The following is an 18,918-nucleotide window of genomic DNA, read 5'->3' as shown; positions in this document are numbered from 1 at the left end:
CTGCAGTCCTGCCTCTTCATTTGCAGTCCTGTCTCTTCATCTGCAGTCCTGCCTCTTCATCTGCAGTCCTGCCTCTTCATCTGCAGTCCTGCCTCTTCATCTGCAGTCCTGTCTCTTCATCTGCAGTCCTGTCTCTTCATCTGCAGTCCTGTCTCTTCATCTGCAGTCCTGTCTCTTCATCTGCAGTCCTGCCTCTTCATCCACATCTCCTCCAGTCTCTCCAAAGGGACTCTGGTGTGGCAGAGACCCAGCAGCTGGTCTCCATGGCCAAAAGGCTCCCGGGAGGCAGATCCAGAAGTCAGGAAAGTGCCAGCTCTTGTCACCCAGTCCCAAAGGGTCCCCAACCAAAAGGCAGAAAAAAGGCCACCTGAAAACAAGAAGGAAACATGAGGAACACAAAAGGATGTCACAAGAGCACAGAGTTCAGAGTTCCTGCCAACAGCAGCCACTACAGCGGCGCCATCTCGGGGAAAAAAGAAGAAAATGAAATGTAGAAAAGCACAGCTCCAAAGATTGAGGGGCACACAGAACTTGTCTCTGCAGCAGCTGGACATGTCATTTTATTTGAGTTGCAACACATTGTGTAATTACGTCACCACTTCCAGGAGCACTGCCTGATGGGAATCAAAGGAACGGTGAGGAGAAGCATGGACGGCGACTTCATCCATGCTAACGTGGACATCGACTTGATCATCACGGAGGAGCCCGAGATGGGGAACGTGGAGAAGCCCGTGGAGATCTTCCACATCATCGAACACTTTTGTTTGGGCCGCAGGAGGCTGCACCTGTTTGGACAGGACTCTACCATCAGACCAGGTAGGACTAATGTTTCCTGGACGCATCTTTGCTGCTGGTTTGTCAGTCTGTACCTTGTTGATGCAGGCTGGCTGACCGTGGGACCCACTCTGACCAACAGCAACTTCAACCCTGAGACCTACGCCGCACATTTCGCTTTGCCCGACTCCTACTTGTCTGGCTGCACCGAGGAAATAGAGCGCATGCGGCCCAAGTCGCCGCCTTCTAAGATGAAGTCGGACCGTGGCGGCGGGGCGGCGAGAGGGGGGCGCGGCGGTCTGAACGCCGGGAGGGGTGGAGAGAGAGGCCGCGAAAGAAACCGACCCAATTTCCGCGGCGACAGGGGCGGCTTCCGGGGACGTGGAGGACCACATCGAGGTTTTCCCCCACGCTAGCGCCACATTTGTAACCAAGGAAAAGATCAGGTAGTCACTTCAGTCTACTCTGACTTTACTCTTGATCAACTCCAATTAAACTTCAGTCTACTCTGACTCTACTCTTGATCAACTCCAATTAAACTTCAGTCTACTCTGACTCTACTCTTGACCAACTCCAATTAAACTTCAGTCTACTCTGACTCTACTCTTGATCAACTCCAATTAAACTTCAGTCTACTCTGACTCTACTCTTGACCAACTCCAATTAAACTTCAGTCTACTCTGACTACTCTTGATCAACTCCAATTAAACTTCAGTCTACTCTGACTCTACTCTTGATCAACTCCAATTAAACTTCAGTCTACTCTGACTCTACTCTTGATCATCTCCAATTAAACTTCAGTCTACTCTGACTCTACTCTTGATCAACTCCAATTAAACTTCAGTCTACTCTGACTACTCTTGATCAACTCCAATTAAACTTCAGTCTACTCTGACTCTACTCTTGATCAACTCCAATTAAACTTCAGTCTACTCTGACTACTCTTGATCAACTCCAATTAAACATCAGTCTACTCTGACTCTACTCTTGATCAACTCCAATTAAACTTCAGTCTACTCTGACTCTACTCTTGATCATCTCCAATTAAACTTCAGTCTACTCTGACTCTACTCTTGATCAACTCCAATTAAACTTCAGTCTACTCTGACTCTACTCTTGATCAACTCCAATTAAAGGGGCTGTTTACAACATTTACATACACGCTAACTTCCCCAAATATTTGGCACACTATATCCCGCCCTCCGCCCTTACACGGCTTATAGGACGTAATAAAGTACCCTACGTACCAGGAGTGTGAATCTTTGGGCACGTAACAACTTGATCTGATTCACATTCTTGGGGTGAATATTCAATTTAGAATCGATTCTCATTTCAACACGATTCTTGCAATGTGTTATTTGGTATAATATTTATAATGAACCTTTTTAAAAAAAAAACATGTCACAGGTTAAACCAGCTCCTTCTGGTTGCATAAAGATGGAAGAAATAACATATTTTTTTAAAATGTATTCTTATTAAAAAATTCACATTTTTTTCCAGACTATAGAGCAAAGCGCTATATCAGCCGCACCTAGAACATTTTCAAAGAAAACAATAGTTTTCCATGTGTTAGCCGCACCGGACTATAAGCTGCAGATATATACGCTGTGAAATTATTATTTACACAGAAATATTATAAATATGATTATTTACATACCTTCATTGTTTCCTAACGGTGTCTGCAACATGGCAGTAAAACGGATGATCAAACAAAACAGAAGTCATGGTCATGGACCCACTTGCTGCGCAAGCTAGCTCTCCCTCAGCTAAACAGACTCATTAACTCCACGGTGACATTTTGGTGAATTTACAAAACTAAAACAATACAAAATGAAGGGCGTTGTAATGTGTAACATGTTAGTATATTAGCTAATGCTAACAATGTTTGCTTGATTACAGGTAGAAATATGCATGAAAACACTCCTACAGACATCACACATGGGACAGTTTAGTAAGTAAGAATAGTTTTAGTTGTAAAACTTTCAAATGAATGAAGAATCCATACGAGTAAAAATGCTATGGACGACGAGAAGACGGAAGGGCGCTTGTACTTCCGGTCGAATGCTCAGTCTAAACAGAAGGGCAATGCAGCACCTGCAGTGAACAAACTCGTCAAAAGATGGCGCCGTAGCACAAGCAAAAACACACTTTGTCAGTGTCTTTGCTTGTTTTTTTGTTTTTTTAACTATTTGCATCGTGGCCGTCAGCAAAGAAAAAAACAGCAATTAGCCGCAAAGTTTTGTAAGCCGCAGGGTTCAAAGCTTAGGAAAAAAGTAGCGGCTTATTGTGCGGAATGTATTTTTATTTTTTGGAAAATTATAAACCAATTTAGAATCGGGATGAATAAGAATCGCGATTCGGATGTGAATTGATTTTTTATTTTTTTAGTGCAGCCCGACTAGGTACGTACATAGCACGTGCACGTGCATGTGTTATGTACGTACACAACACATGCACATACATGTGTTAGGTACGTACATAACACATGTACATACATGAGCTTTAGGTGTTTGCTATTAGTAGCCATTTGGATAGTTAGCTGTCATTGAATGTATATTCTATCATAACAACATGGCTGCATAGTCTTAGTAATAGTCATAATGTATATTCTATCATAACAACATGGCTGTATAGTCCTAGTAATAGTCATAATGTATATTCTATCATAACAACATGGCTGAATAGTCTTGGACAGCTTTTGTGTGACCAGTCTGGATGAGTAAAACCAATCATTTTATTTGGGACGGTAAAACATTTTTTTATGACATACTCTTAGTCATTCTGAAAAATATAGAAAATTGTAAAAACAAATGTGTGCCATTACACCACTAATGGTGTTCTTGTTATATGTGATAAATGTAACTGTGAGGAAGTTGCAGACAGCCCCTTTAAGGCCCCCCCCCCCCCCCCCCCCGGCAATATTGTTCAACTGTCAGTCATGTTTATCCAGCACAGTCTACTGTCGTCATATCATTGGATTTCTTTTCTATTTTTTTTTTTTTTTTTTTTATACATCTAAAAAGAGACTATTTTTCGGGCAAAATATGTTGGAATCCCAAAAGCTGACGTAGAAATAATAAAAGAAGTTGGGATTCGATGGCAACTCAACACAGAAAGGAGCTCCCACTTTGTAATAAGCAACAGTTTGTCCTAATAAACCTTTTCTTCATTTGCATGTCATCTTTCCTGTCTTCTAGTGCAGCGCTCTTCAAAGTGGGAGGCCAAACACTTCAGGGGTTGTGCAGCAGCTTGAGAAAAATAAAGATGCATTTTTTGTAAGCCTACTAAGTTGTGTTTAAAGGCAGATTAAATGCATTTTTAGTACTTTAGTGAGAAGAAAAAGTACTACAACAGGGTTTTATTTTTAACCTTTTTGACCTTTGGTCCTATTTTGTTTCCCTTCAGAGGGGGCTGGAGCCCACTCAAATATTAACACTGAATGAGTCTTCTTTCTCTTGATTTTTTTCAATGATATGAAACCATTTGTTAATCACAAATATTGATTTATTTAACACACTCACCTTAGGCCAGTCCTTCTCAAATAGTGGGGCGGTGCGATGCCAGGTGGGCGCATGTGACCTCCTTTTTTTGACCGTAGCAGAATATGATGAAGCGTATGTAACACTTCACTGTGGCAGACGTAGCAGAATATGATGAAGCGTATGTAACACTTCACTGTGGCAGACGGAGCAGAATATGATGAAGCGTATGTAACACTTCACTGTGGCAGACGGAGCAGAATATGATGAAGTGTATGTAACACTTCACTGTAACCCTAACCACTAAGGAAATGTAGAATTCATTGGGACTCCTGAAGGAAATGAAAGATAACGAAGCAGGTCTAGGATAGGCGGATAATAAAGCGTACATAGACCTCAATCTTCACGCTGCATGTGTGCAAGACAACTCATTGACTTCCCACACAACTGGCAAGAGAGTCCACAACAACAGCAGCCTTCATTTGGATACCAGTCTGGGCACACAGTCTTTTCCTTGGAGGGGGAGGGCTCTTAAACCACCAATGTGTGTGTGGACAAGGATAAGGTTAGGTGGGATTTACCATGGATAACCGCAGTGTAAACGGGACCTTAGAGAGAGTGCATGGACACTTGGACTCCACACGTAGGTGTGAAAATACAAAGAACTAAACTATTTGAGAATTCAGACTCATTTAGTACATGTGAATGTGTGATGTCTTCAGTTTGGGGATAAGCAACAAGTGCGTGAAGGTTGATGTTGTACAAGAAATAACTCACAAGCATTCTTTTAAGTAACTGTTCAAGCACTGGCCCGTATCAAAACAACCAATTTGGCCCCGTATCAAGAGAACCAATTTGGCAACGGTATCAGATGAAATGGAAACACAACCCAGCCCCGCCCCTCCACAAAGATTCCTGGGGAAACAAAGACCTAAATAGCTGAAGGTTGCTGGGAGGAATGTTGAACATTGTGCATGACGTCCACACAATGTGTTTGTGGCCAATCACTTGTCCATGCTTTAGTCAAAAATGTGCAAAAACCACATCTTTCACTGTCAATGTTTGGCTTGCTCCTGGGATTTGTGTGGTCTGTAATATTACTCATCTATTATTATTATTAGCCTCCTTAAGGTTTTTGCATGCTTGTAATGGCTCCAATATTTTTGTATGGGAAAAAACTCAAACAAGGTTTTCAAAAATGGGACTAAGACATGTCGATTGTTCATACACTGCCCATCCATCCATAATTGCATCCCAACATGATAACCCGGAAGCAAAGAAGATGGAGAACTCCACGGGCAGAAAGCCCACAATATTGTCTAGTTTCTAACAATAATGTCCATCAGTAGGCCTTTTTAGGGGGATAAAGTCTTCCTTAAATATCAATTGAAAAAAAACTACAATTATTTGCCGCTGTTTTACGATTGAAACGTTTTCTGGTCTTTGTTTGTTTTTTAATTTAATATAGCTTAGCCAAGATGGGATTTTTAATCATCATACAACCTGTCATTATTCACTTAAATATAATTACATATAGACCAGCGGTAGAAAATGGATGGATGGATGGAATTATATATATGTCGTGTTCATGAAAATACTATTCATCAGAATAATACACAATTATTATAATTACTATGATGATGATTATTATTAGTGCATCTAATGAGGGTTAAGTCTCCTACGCTTCAACATCACATTTTTAATGCAAATACATTTATTATATTTTCACTTCATCCTGGTTCTCAAATGACAGCACTGCATGCATGTGAGCTTTGATGACCTTATGACGTCTGTGTTGAGTGAACGGTTTGATGCTGGGTTCGCCGCTACCAGATTGTCAGGCTTGGACGAAGGAAGGGACTCAGATGCAGAGAGGTGATTCCAAATAAAGCTTTTATTTTGAAAAAACTCTTTAAGCCTCCAGAGCCGAGTAAATTCAAATACTATGAAATACAAAAATAGCGATCGACAAAATGTTCCAAAAGGGAAAAACTGAAAATCACTCCAAAAAGGAGGAAATACAAAAATAAGGACAATATAATTAGCACCGTATCTGTTATCAAAAAACTTTAACAAAAAACGCTCCAACAGGAGGAAGAAAATAAAGACTATAAAACTTAACTACTCTAATCAATGTAAACAAAAAATCACTCAAAAGACTTTGAGGAAAAAATCTTTAAGGAAAAATAATAACTCACCACTGCGGTAGAAAAAGGTAGAATAACAAAAGTTGCTCTGAGGGAGGAAAAAAGTTAATTCAAAATTACAGCGTGGGATATTCTGGAAGCAAGGACGTAGACGTGGGACAAGGCAAGGCATGGACATGAACATGAACATGGAACGCAAGACAGGCACGAAAGCTCGAGACAATCTGGCACAGAACAAGGGGAGGCATGGGCTTATATAGAACATGAGGGTAATGGGAAACAGGTGGAAACAATCAAGGGTCAGATATGACGTCAGACTGGTGACACAAGAGGAAGGACCCGTGATCTGAAACAAGAGGAGTTGCTTTTCAAAATAAAACATGTAAATCACAAGACAGAAAAAACCAAGACAAGACTTCCCTCACCGCGGTGTGACACAGATGGAATGAAGCATTTTGCTCAGGGGTGTAGGTAATTTGATAAATACATTTAAAGAATAACCGTATTATTGACAGAAATATTGGTTGTATCTTAACTTGTATGCAAATGTACACAAAAGCCCAGGCCTGGTGGTTGTGGCCCTCAACAACTCTATAACGCCTTTTCATTGAGAGCCACTTGTAATATATGAATATATACAATTTCATTTTAATTATATCTATTTTTTTACACACACTGTAAAAAAATAAAAACAAGTTTACATGGAAACGGAAACACTGCCAATGTTTTTGCTGTAAAATCATTGGTGTTTTACTGTAAATGAAAATTGTAAATGCCACAGTTTTGTTGTTGGTTTTACGTAAAAATTCTGGCGACTGACCTAAAAATTAATTGTTACAACTTGTTTTAAAATCACAAGTCAAGCCGATATTCAAGTACTTATTTTGTTTTTAACAACAACAAAAATGTTAGGAATGTAAAACACAATTCTGTTTGTTGCAACATTAGATGAAGTTGAAAAGATAAACAATTGCATGCAGTACACGTATTAGCTGTCTGTCCAACTGTGAAAAGTCAAATACATTCAGTAAGAAAAGTGACATCTTCATTGGAGGCTTCCAACAATGTGACACGCCACTTATGAGTTTGCTTGAGTTTGGCATTAAAAGTCTTTATGTCTTTCTTCTTCTTCTTTTGTTTACCTGCAAACCCAAGTACTCGTAAAACTGCGTTTATGTGCTCGTTATTCGTCTTCTTCATATTTGATCAAATAATAATTCTCACATTGTGATTTTTTTTTTCAACATTGAAAACACTTCCTTGTTTTGGAGGACTTTTCTTTCTTATGTACGTGCCTCCACTCTGACAACATCGTCACCCTTGTAGTTTTTAGCGCTTCCATAGCGAGCCTACTGACAGATACAAGTTGCAACTTTACGCTGCTTTGTATGAGGAATGGCTACAGCGGAGGATGCATGTGCGCGTACGAGCCAGTCTGCCCCGCAATAATAGGCCCTCTTAAATACGAAAATCAAAATGCTATTCCAATTTTGTTTTACTTTGAAACCAACACAAACAGGTTTTTTTTTTGCATAATTTGTTTTTTAACAAAAAAATGAACTGTGTGAGATTTCATCACACAAGAATGTGGAAAGAAAAGTGTCAGTTCCTGCTGTCAGTAATGTGGAAATGACGCGAAAGATCTGTCACCATCACAGTTTTACGGCTCCCTTTGACAGTTGACATGACAGAGTGAAGACCCGCGTCACACCAACAGTTGACATGACAGAGTGAGGACCCGCGTCACACCAGCAGTTGACATGACAGAGTGAGGACCTGCGTCACACCAACAAAGGAGTATTGTGTCTCAATCCAGTTCCACTTATGACAAGTGTGTGTTTGCATCAGTCTGGAAAATGCTGTTTACGTTATTGGGGAGTGTTTGTTTTCTTTGTTTCAAAGGTGTGGTTTCTGCTCTCCTCCAGGCAACAATAGACGAAGGAGTAGTCATTGCCATGCTTACACATCAAACAAACATTCAGCTACTGAGTAAATATATTTATTTTATTGGAGCTCTTTGTTGCACTGTTTTGATAGGCTGCTTTTCAGACTGTGTTATTAAATATCAGGCTGTTATGGTTCATTCAAAGCAACAATGAAGTATTTCATTACAAGAGTGCTTCCTCTGGATTGGCAGACCGGGGTGGTGGTTCCTCTCTTTAAGAAGGGGAACCGGAGGGTGTGTTCTAACTATGGTGGGATCACACTCCTCAGCCTTCCCGGTAAGGTCTATTCAGGTGTACTGGAGAGGATAGTCCAACCTCGGATTCAGGAGGAACAGTGTGGTTTTGGTCCTGGTCGTGGAACTGTGGACTAGCTCTATACTCTGGGCAGGGTCCTTGAGGGTGCATGGGAGTTTGCCCAACCAGTCTACATGTGCTTTGTGGACTTGGAGAAGGCATTAGACCGTGTCCCTCGGGAAGTCTTGTGGGGAGTGCTCAGAGAGTATGGGGTATCGGACTGTCTGATTGTGGCGGTCCGCTCCCTGTATGATCAGTGTCAGAGCTTGGTCCGCATTGCCGGCAGTAAGTCGGACACGTTTCCAGTGAGGGTTGGACTCCGCCAAGGCTGCCCTTTGTCATTCATTCTGTTCTGAACTTTTATGGACAGAATTCTAGGCGCAGTCAAGGCGTTGAGGGGATCTGGTTTGGTGGCTGCAGGATTAGGTCTCTGCTTTTTGCAGATGATGTGGTCCTGATGGCTTCATCTGGCCAGGATCTTCAGCTCTCACTGGATCGGTTCGCAGCCGAGTGTGAAGCGACTGGGATGAGAATCAGCACCTCCAAGTCCGAGTCCATGGTTCTCTCCCGGAAAAGGGTGGAGTGCCAGCTCCGGGTTGGGGAGGAGATCTTGCCCCAAGTGGAGGAGTTCAAGTACCTGGGAGTCTTGTTCACGAGTGAGGGAAGAGTGGATGGTGAGATCGACAGGTGGATCGGTGCGGCGTCTTCAGTAATGCGGACGCTGTATCGATCCGTTGTGGTGAAGAAGGAGCTGAGCCGGAAGGCAAAGCTCTCAATTTACCGGTCGATCTACGTTCCCATCCTCACCTATGGTCATGAGCTTTGGGTTATGACCAAAAGGACAAGATCACGGGTACAAGCGGCCCAAATGAGTTTCCTCCGCCGGGTGGCGGGGCTCTCCCTTAGAGATAGGGTGAGAAGCTCTGTCATCCGGGGGGAGCTCAAAGTAAAGCCGCTGCTCCTCCACATGGAGAGGAGCCAGATGAGGTGGTTCGGGCATCTGGTCAGGATGCCACCCGAACGCCTCCCTAGGGAGGTGTTGGGAAGACTATGTCTCCCGGCTGGCCTGGGAACGCCTCGGGATCCCCCGGGAGATAAGTGGCTGGGGAGAGGGAAGTCTGGGCTTCTCTGCTTAGGCTGCTGCCCCCGCGACCTGACCTTGGATGAGCGGAAGAAGATGGATGCATGGGTTGATTACTATAATTACTCTTATTATAGTAAGTAGTTGTTGACACTAAAAAAAACCATTACATTTAGTTGATTTTTGAAAACAATTATGTTCCGTAAAGCAGGAGCTCTTAACTGTTTTGACCTCGGAGCCCAACTTTTCCACCATATGGTCCTGATGTCCACTCCATTATTAACCCTGAATTAGTAATCTTACTCGTATTCAATAATCATGTCTTACACTTTACTCCCTTGTCAAATGATACGAAACTGAGTGTTAGTCCCAAAGATGATTATTTATTCAACACATTAACTGTAGGCTGAGTAGAATTAAATAAATAAATATACTGCTTAAGAAGGGACTCCAAATAATTAATTGAAAATGATTTTACATACAATTATGTTGTGCTAAAATAAATAAACTATATTCATAATGAATCTGTTAATCTAACCTGTCAATAAAGTTAAAGTGCAATTGAAATGACAGCTTTACATTGAGTCATCATTTTTGCGCTGAAGAAACTTCTCTGTCGCTCCTTCATCTTTCAGATTGTCATTACTGCCACAAGTGGTGAAAACGTGTATTACAGCCTCCTGGACCACAGCTGAGAAACAGATATTTTTTTTGTGGCCCTCAGGATAAGAAAGACTCCCGTAGGGCATGACAGAAAACAATGGAAAACCACTTCCAGAAGGTAACTCTTGAAACTTTGGACAGAAATCTGCCTTCTTTTGTTGACACTTCATTGCTGTTTTGCTGAATCAACATGAAGAATTGGTGATATATATATATATATATATATATATATATATATATATATATATATATATATATATATATATATATATATATATGTATATACATATATATATATATATATATATATATATAAAATAAATTTATAAAATATATGTATAAAATATAAAAATATATACATAAAACTTTTAACAGACAAAAATTCTTCATGGTGTTTCATACATACACACATACACATTATTATGTACATACACATATGTATGTACATACACATATATATATATATATATATATATATATATATATATATATATATATATATATATATATATATATACCAGTGACTTGCAGTCAGGGGATGCAGGTGAGGCGGGGCCTCACGTGCCATCATGGAAAGAAAAAAAATGTTAGGTCCCTAACTTAACATATATATATATATATATATATATATATATATATATATATATATATATATATATATATATATATATATATATATATATATATATATATGCATATGTGTATGTACATATATATGTGCATGTACATGTATATGTGTATGTACATATATATGTGTATCAATATATATATATATATACATATGTGTATGTACATATATATAAATGATAAATGATAAATGGGTTATACTTGTATAGCACTTTTCTACCTTCAAGGTACTCAAAGCGCTTTGACACTACTTCCACATTTACCCATTCACACACACATTCACACACTGATGGAGGGAGCTGCCATGCAAGGCGCTAACCAGCAGCCATCAGGAGCAAGGGTGAAGTGTCTTGCTCAGGACACAACGGACATGACGAGGTTGGTACTAGGTGGGGATTGAACCAGGGACCCTCGGGTTGCGCACGGCCACTCTCCCACTGCGCCATGCCGTCCCTTGTGTATGTATGAAACACCATGAAGAATTGAGGACAAAAGCTTTTATGTATATATTTTTATATTTTATACATATATTTTATACATTTATTTTTTATATGTGTGTGTTTATATACGTATATATATTTACATATTTACATATATGTGTGTGTGTGTGTATATATACAGTAAACACACACATATTTGTATGTATACATATATGTATGTATATATGCATGTGTGTATGTATATATATATATATATATATATATATATATACATACAATATATATATATATATATACATACATATTTATGTATTTATATATGTATAAATACACATGCATATATATATATATATATATATATATATATATATATATATATATATATATATATATATATATATATATATATATACACACACATACATGCATATGTATGTTTTTTAATTTAAAAAAGTTGGTTGAGTGATGGCAACAAGTCTCGGGCAGGACTGAGCAATTAATTGTCCATAAGTCATTGACAATTTGTCAAATAATAATAATAAAAAATATCGGTAATACTTGTATGCTAGTATTTTCACCACAACCCATTAAGTGCAAAAAATAGACAAAAAGCAACATTTCAAATTGTATTTGTCACATGTTAAATATCCCATTAAATTTGTTTATAACCCGATATTAGACAATCACTGTAATGATATAGTTATGCAAGTATAATAATTATAATATAATTATAATTATTATAATATTATAAGTATAATAATTATAATATAATACGAGTTATTATACGGTACTTGTGAAACAGGATTTATTATTAGACAGGTATGCGTAGTGCGTAGAACCAGTTCTGCCAGGTACGTCAAACCTCCAAGAAGAAGAAAAAAAACGGTGACTGAAGTTGAGATAAAATCTCCAGCCAGAATTGATCAGCATCAGTCAGGTGAATTTGTTAAGAGTCCTCAGTGAACATTTATTAAGAGACTTCAGTGAACATCATCACTTTGTCGCTGGACACAACCACCAGGTAAGGGCACTTTGGAATTATTGTACTGTGCATGACACACACACATATATATATATATATATATATACATATATATATATATATATATATATATATATATATATATACATATACATATATATATATATATATATATATATATATATATATATCTATATATATATATATATATATATATATATATATATATATATATATACAATGATTATAACACTAATAATATGATTCATATTTGTAAATTTTTTGTGGTTCCTTTTCTTTCTACGTTGTCATTTAAAAAAACAAATATACAATTAAAAAGTGAAATGCTAATGTGACAGAAAGCCACGAAGCACGTAACTGAAAGTGACGGATGCTGCATTAATCACCGCTATACGCTTTGCACGCAGGCACAATGCTTTGTTTGACAGGGATTATTCTGGAGTTATTGTGCAGGGTGTGGAGCATCTCCTTGTGTCCACCAGCTGACAGGCGGACTTAGACAAGACAAACTGCAAAAGTCAATTGAATACTTTAGTGGATATCATTTGGAGAACAAGCATGGCACCTTGTAATAGATCAGGCCAAGGAAGAGTGAAATGACTGAGAATTGGGGATTGTTTTTAAAAGCCAGCGGCAGCCAATAAAGCAAATGCAACAAGTTGTTATACGGACTAAGAATCTTCAGCATCACCTATAGAGTCCACTCAGTCAGGCCACCATTCATTTTCACTTGCATTTCAGGGTCAGAAATGACAGAAAATATTAAATAAAAGGCCAAAACAGACTATGTATTTTAGAAATAGCAATACAAATACACGAAAAAGTAAAAATAAATATTTTTGAATACATTTTGGGATTTTTTTTATGTCACATTCTGACAAACAATTCAAATCATGTCCAATTTCTGAGCTGGAGTAACTTTTCTTATTTGTCCAATGTGCTTTTCCTCGCTGGATGCAACACAAGAAGTTGGAAAAACACTCAAGTTTTTTGTTCTATTCAATGTTGATGAACTTCTCGCACGGGAAAACTTGAGTATGCATATATATATATTGCAAGTGTGTACAAAGTCTGTTTTCTTTTTAATATTATGGAGAGTATTTTAAATAACTAAAATAGAATTACGAAGGAGAACAAGAAGTAATTGTTTGCCGACTCATACTAGATGTTTTTCACTCTTTAGAACGCACATAAAAGGGAAAGGTGTGTGTGTGTTTTAGTGAATCCGGCAACACTAAATGGTCCCTAGTGTGTGAATGTTGTCTGTCTATCTGTGTTGGCCCTGCGATGAGGTGGCGACTTGTCCAGGGTGTACCCCGCCTTCCGCCCGATTGTAGCTGAGATAGGCTCCAGCGACCCCAAAGGGAATAAGCGGTAGAAAATGGATGGATGGATGGGTTTTCTTAGAACACATATTTGGACCTACTGTACATCATATTGGTGCATAAGTTAATAATTAGGAAACAAAAGTATGTTATTTTCTGTATGGAGCTTGAAGTGGAAATATGTTTGGGCAAAGAGTGAGAATATTTTTGGACATGTGAAAAAGATCCTTAAAATGTAATTAATAAATAATAACAATAATAAATCAGTGATTTTGTTTTGCCACTTTCTAAATTCAATGAATAAAAAAATGTAAATTGTGTATTTAAACTGTTCAAATTGTGTGTTTCATCATTCAATTCAGCTGTGTCAATTTGAAAATAAACAAGGACATTGTCAAGGATGTGATGCTCACTAATATTTGGCGTGATTAATATTGACAGACAGGAATCTCGGCGCGGAAACGCGTTTGTCATCACGGAAACCCGCAATTAGGAATGCAGGAATACCTGAAGCATGACTTCAGGTATTCCTGTGGCATAATGACTGACTTATTGGAGGAAGCCATGTTTGTGTTATTCATATTTCTGTAGTCCTGCATATATCAAGTTACATTCATTATTTGTTGTTTGATGAATGCTTGGGCCTACTGCGCTACTGCACTTTGCTGGTGGTCATTGTGGTGGTGTTTGAGGAATGCTTGGGCCTACTGCGCTACTGCACTTTTTGGGTTACATTTATCGTAACACAAATAAGAAGATACGGAACTTTTTTTTAAAGCTTTTTTTCAATCATATTTCTTTTTTTTGTACATAATCTGATGTGCGCCAAAACAAAACCAGCCTATGATCTTTGCACCTCATCAGATGGTGTGAGATGAGTGTTTGACATTAATATGCCGACTGCTTGGACAAAAACACTATCTTTGAATCTCAGTAAAAGTAAAATAATGCTATTTGGTAACAGTAGAAGAGAAAGTCAAACACAAATACAAATAGACAGACTAGAAATTGAAAGAGCAAATGAAACCAAATTTCTAGGTATAATGATTGATGATAAATTGAACTGGAAATGTCATGTAAAAAATATACAACATAAAGTAGCAAGAAACACGTCAATAATGAATAAAGCAAAACATGTTCTAGACCAAAAATGACTTCATATTGTCTACTGCTCACAAGTGTTACATATCTGACTTATTGTGCAGAAATATGGGGAATAACTACAAAAGTACACTTCATTCACTAACTGTGTTACAAAAAAGATGAGTTATAATAATACATCATGTTGGATATAGACAACATACAAACACTTTATTTATTCAATCACAAATACTGAAATTACATGACATAGTGAATTAGAAAACAGCTAAAATGATACACAAAGCAAACTATAACCTGCTAGCCAAGAATATACAACAATTCTCAACAAAAGAGGAGAAATATAATCTTAGAGAAAAATGTAATTTAAAACATTTGTACGCACGTACAACACTTAAGACCTTCAGTATATCAGTATGTGGAATTAAATGATGGAATGGACTAAGTAAATAAATCCAACAATGTACTAATATGATCCACTTTAAGAAACTCTTCAAACTTAAAGTGTTTACAAAGTACAAAGAAGAAGAATTTATTTCATCCATCCATTCATTTTCTACATAATCTTACTCATCTCACCATAAGAAATATAACTTACTTATTTATTTTGATTGTGATTACTTATGGAGTATATTGTGAATACATTGAGAACAGGAAGTGAACAAAAGTTTTAGCAACGGCTATGTAAAGGAAAAGGGGTATGATTAAATAAACTCTGCTTCTTCCTACTCCTTTTCCAACATGTTGAATAGAGGAACTGGAAATTGTGATGCATCATGTTGTATGCATGTATCATGTTGTATGCATGCATGTGTGATGTATCATGTTGTATGCATGCATGTGTGATGTATCATGTTGTATGCATGCACGTGTGATGTATCATGTTGTATGCATGCATGTGTGATGTATCATGTTGTATGCATGCACGTGTGATGTATCATGTTGTATGCATGCACGTGTGATGTATCATGTTGTATGCATGCATGTGTGATGTATCATGTTGTATGCATGCATGTGTGATGTATCATGTTGTATGCATGCATGTGTGATGTATCATGTTGTATGCATGCATGTGTGATGTATCATGTTGTATGCATGCATGTGTGATGTATCATGTTGTATGCATGCATGTGTGATGTATCATGTTGTATGCATGCATGTGTGATGTATCATGTTGTATTCATGTTGTAATGGTATGCATGTTTGAAATAAAGTCAAAGTCAAACTGTACAAAACATCTATTTTGATTTGTTCCCAACAGGAAGAAGACATGGCAAGGACAGAATCGGTCATATTGGCTCTGCTACTTGCAGGTACTTTGTTGTTGTTGTTGTTGTTGTTGTTGTTGTGCGTTCACACTCAGAAATGTCGACACAATCAAACTCTTATTCTTTCAAATATACGTGTAAAAAGTCTTACTAGTTGAAGTTTAGAATTTCCCCTAATTTGACAGTCACAATTTCTGCCTTGCAACAAATGAACAAAGATCCTGTAGAGATCCACATTCTGGGTGGGATCTTTCAGAAATGAAAAACAATAGAAAAGCTAGCTTGAAGACACGTGTTGTGCACAACTTTGAATATTTATTTCATGTTTTACAAGTTTTGACCAGATTTTGTGGTAAAAGCACGCTGCACCATGACAATGGTGCAGCGTGGTACATGTATGTACAGTATATATGTATGTACAGTATATATGTATGTACAGTATGTATGTATACATGTATGTACAGTATATATGTATACATGTATGTACAGTATACATGTATGTACAGTATGTATGTATACATGTATGTACAGTATATATGTATACATGTATGTACAGTATATATGTATGTACAGTATGTATGTATACATGTATGTACAGTATATATGTATGTACAGTATGTATGTATACATGTATGTACAGTATATATGTATACATGTATGTACAGTATACATGTATGTACAGTATGTATGTATACATGTATGTACAGTATATATGTATACATGTATGTACAGTATATATGTATGTACAATATGTATGTATACATGTATGTACAGTATATATGTATACATGTATGTACAGTATACATGTATGTACAGTATGTATGTATACATGTATGTACAGTATATATGTATACATGTATGTACGTTAGGTCAGGAAAAAACACAGAGGCTATATCATCCCTACAAGCCTGTTTCGCAGGTTTGATATAGCCTCTGTATTTATAAAAATCCCCTGAGGAGCAGAGAAACCAGCGAATCAGGCTTGAAGGGATGATATAACAGGGGATTTTATATTTATAAAAATCCCCTGACGAGCAGGGAAACCTGCGAAACAGGCTTGTAGGTGTCAAAACGTGGACGATGGTGACACAAATTACTGCGTGAATTGTTTTCCCGTGGTGCAAAGCGACTAAACCGGACAAGGCTTGCAGGTAAAGACATGGTTTAATTTCTAAATGGGACAATGAAAAAGGAGGATTAGCTCCAAGTTGTTCAGGACAAGCTAAAATCATCAGCCCAGAGGTTGGGTCTTGGGCGCAGTTGGGTGTTCCAACAGAACAATGACCCCAAACACACCTCAAAAGTGGTAAAGGAATGGCTAAATCAGGCTAGAATGAAGGTTTTAGAATGGCCTTCCCAAAGTCCTGACTTAAAAGTGTGGACAATGCTGAAGAAACAAGTCCATGTCAACACATTTAGCTGAACTGCAGCAATTTAGTGGTCAAGTGGTCAAGCAGAAGCTTGTGGATGGCTACCAAAAGCACCTTATTGCAGGTCAACTTGCCAAGGGACATGTAAGCAAATATTAACATTGCTGTATGTATACTTTTCACCCTCACATTTTCAGTAGAGCCATAATAAATTCATCAAAGAAGCAAACTTCATGAATGTTTTTGTGAGCAACAAGTATGTGCTCCAATCACTACATCACAAGTATGTGTAGAATTGATGGTAAACTCAGTCAGGTCTCACATGTCAAGTTTTACTAGGAATGAAGTGTCGTCATGTCGAGTCACTTGCTTTACATCTTTAAACATGCTTACTAAACCCTAACCCTAACCCTAACCCTAACATCCACATATTATCTCTCCTGCGCAGGAATAGCATCAGCAACAAATACCACTGCAACGGCTGCACCCAACGCCACCGCAACAGCTACAGCCAACACCACCGCGACGGCTTCCCCCAACGCCACCGCGACGACTGCCCCCAACGCCACCGTGACGACTGCCCCCAACGCCACCGTGACGACTGCCCCCAACGCCACCGCGACGACTGCCCCCAACGCCACCGCGACGACTGCCCCCAACTCCACCGCGACGACTGCCCCCAACGCCACCGTGACGACTGCCCCCAACGCCACCGTGACGACTGCCCCCAACGCCACCGCGACGACTGCCCCCAACGCCACCGTGACGGCTGCACCCAACACCACCGTGACGGCTGCACCCAACGGCACCGCGACGGCTGCCCCCAACGGCACCGTGACGGCTTCCCCCAATGCCACCACAACGGCTGCCCCCAATGCCACCGCCACAGCTGCCCCCAACACCACCGCGACGGCTTCCCCCAACGCCACCGTGACGGCTGCACCCAACGGCACCGCGACGGCTGCCCCCAACGGCACCGCGACGGCTGCACCCAACGGCACCGCGACGGCTGCCCCCAACGGCACCGCGACGGCTGCACCCAATGCCACCGCGACTGCTGCCCCCAACGGCACCGCGACTGCTGCCCCCAACGGCACCGCGACGGCTGCCCCCAATGCCACCACAACGGCTCCACCCAACGCCACCGCGACTGCTGCCCCCAACGGCACCGCGACGGCTGCACCCAACGCCACCGCGACGGCTGCAGCCAACGCCACCGCGACGGCTCCCCCCAACGCCACCGCAACGGCTGCACCCAACGCCACGGCGACGGCTGCACCCAACGCCACCACGACAGCTGCAGCCAACGCCACCGCGACGGCTCCCCCCAACGCCACCGCAACGGCTGCACCCAACGCTACCGCAACGGCTGCATCCAACGCCACCGCGACGGCTTCACCCAA

At 39.6% G+C, this 18,918-nt stretch overlaps 2 protein-coding genes across 4 annotated transcripts in view; both read left to right on the top strand.

Moving 5' to 3' along the window:
* mettl14 (methyltransferase 14, N6-adenosine-methyltransferase non-catalytic subunit) overlaps window positions 1–4,051 on the top strand; it is a 32,141-nt gene extending 28,090 nt beyond the window's left edge. The window contains exons 10-12 of one of the 3 annotated variants that reach the window (XR_009817711.2): window positions 606–816; window positions 883–3,176; window positions 3,245–3,949. Coding sequence is in view for 2 of the 3 variants with exons in the window: in XM_061984387.1 (XP_061840371.1) it covers window positions 606–816; window positions 883–1,190 (519 nt within the window). In the remaining variant the exon portion in view is untranslated. Of the gene's footprint in view, window positions 1–605; window positions 817–882; window positions 3,950–3,971 lie in introns of those variants that run through there. The other 2 variants (XM_061984387.1, XM_061984386.2) reach the window with 2 other exon arrangements.
* Window positions 4,052–12,398: 8,347 nt separating this feature from the next.
* Window positions 12,399–18,918, top strand: part of LOC133622067 (uncharacterized) — an 8,672-nt gene continuing 2,152 nt past the window's right edge. The window contains exons 1-3 of the mRNA XM_061984613.1: window positions 12,399–12,472; window positions 16,139–16,190; window positions 17,964–18,918. The exon at window positions 17,964–18,918 is cut by the window's right edge and continues 2,152 nt beyond it. Coding sequence (XP_061840597.1) covers window positions 16,148–16,190; window positions 17,964–18,918 — 998 coding nt within the window. The 5' untranslated portion in view covers window positions 12,399–12,472; window positions 16,139–16,147. The remainder of the gene's footprint in view (window positions 12,473–16,138; window positions 16,191–17,963) is intronic.

The sequence above is a fragment of the Nerophis lumbriciformis genome, linkage group LG25 (genome assembly GCF_033978685.3).
Source record: "Nerophis lumbriciformis linkage group LG25, RoL_Nlum_v2.1, whole genome shotgun sequence".
NCBI classification, from domain to species: domain Eukaryota; kingdom Metazoa; phylum Chordata; class Actinopteri; order Syngnathiformes; family Syngnathidae; genus Nerophis; species Nerophis lumbriciformis.
Note: the sequence above shows the minus strand (reverse complement) of the source record. Positions and strands in the feature narration are given on the sequence as shown.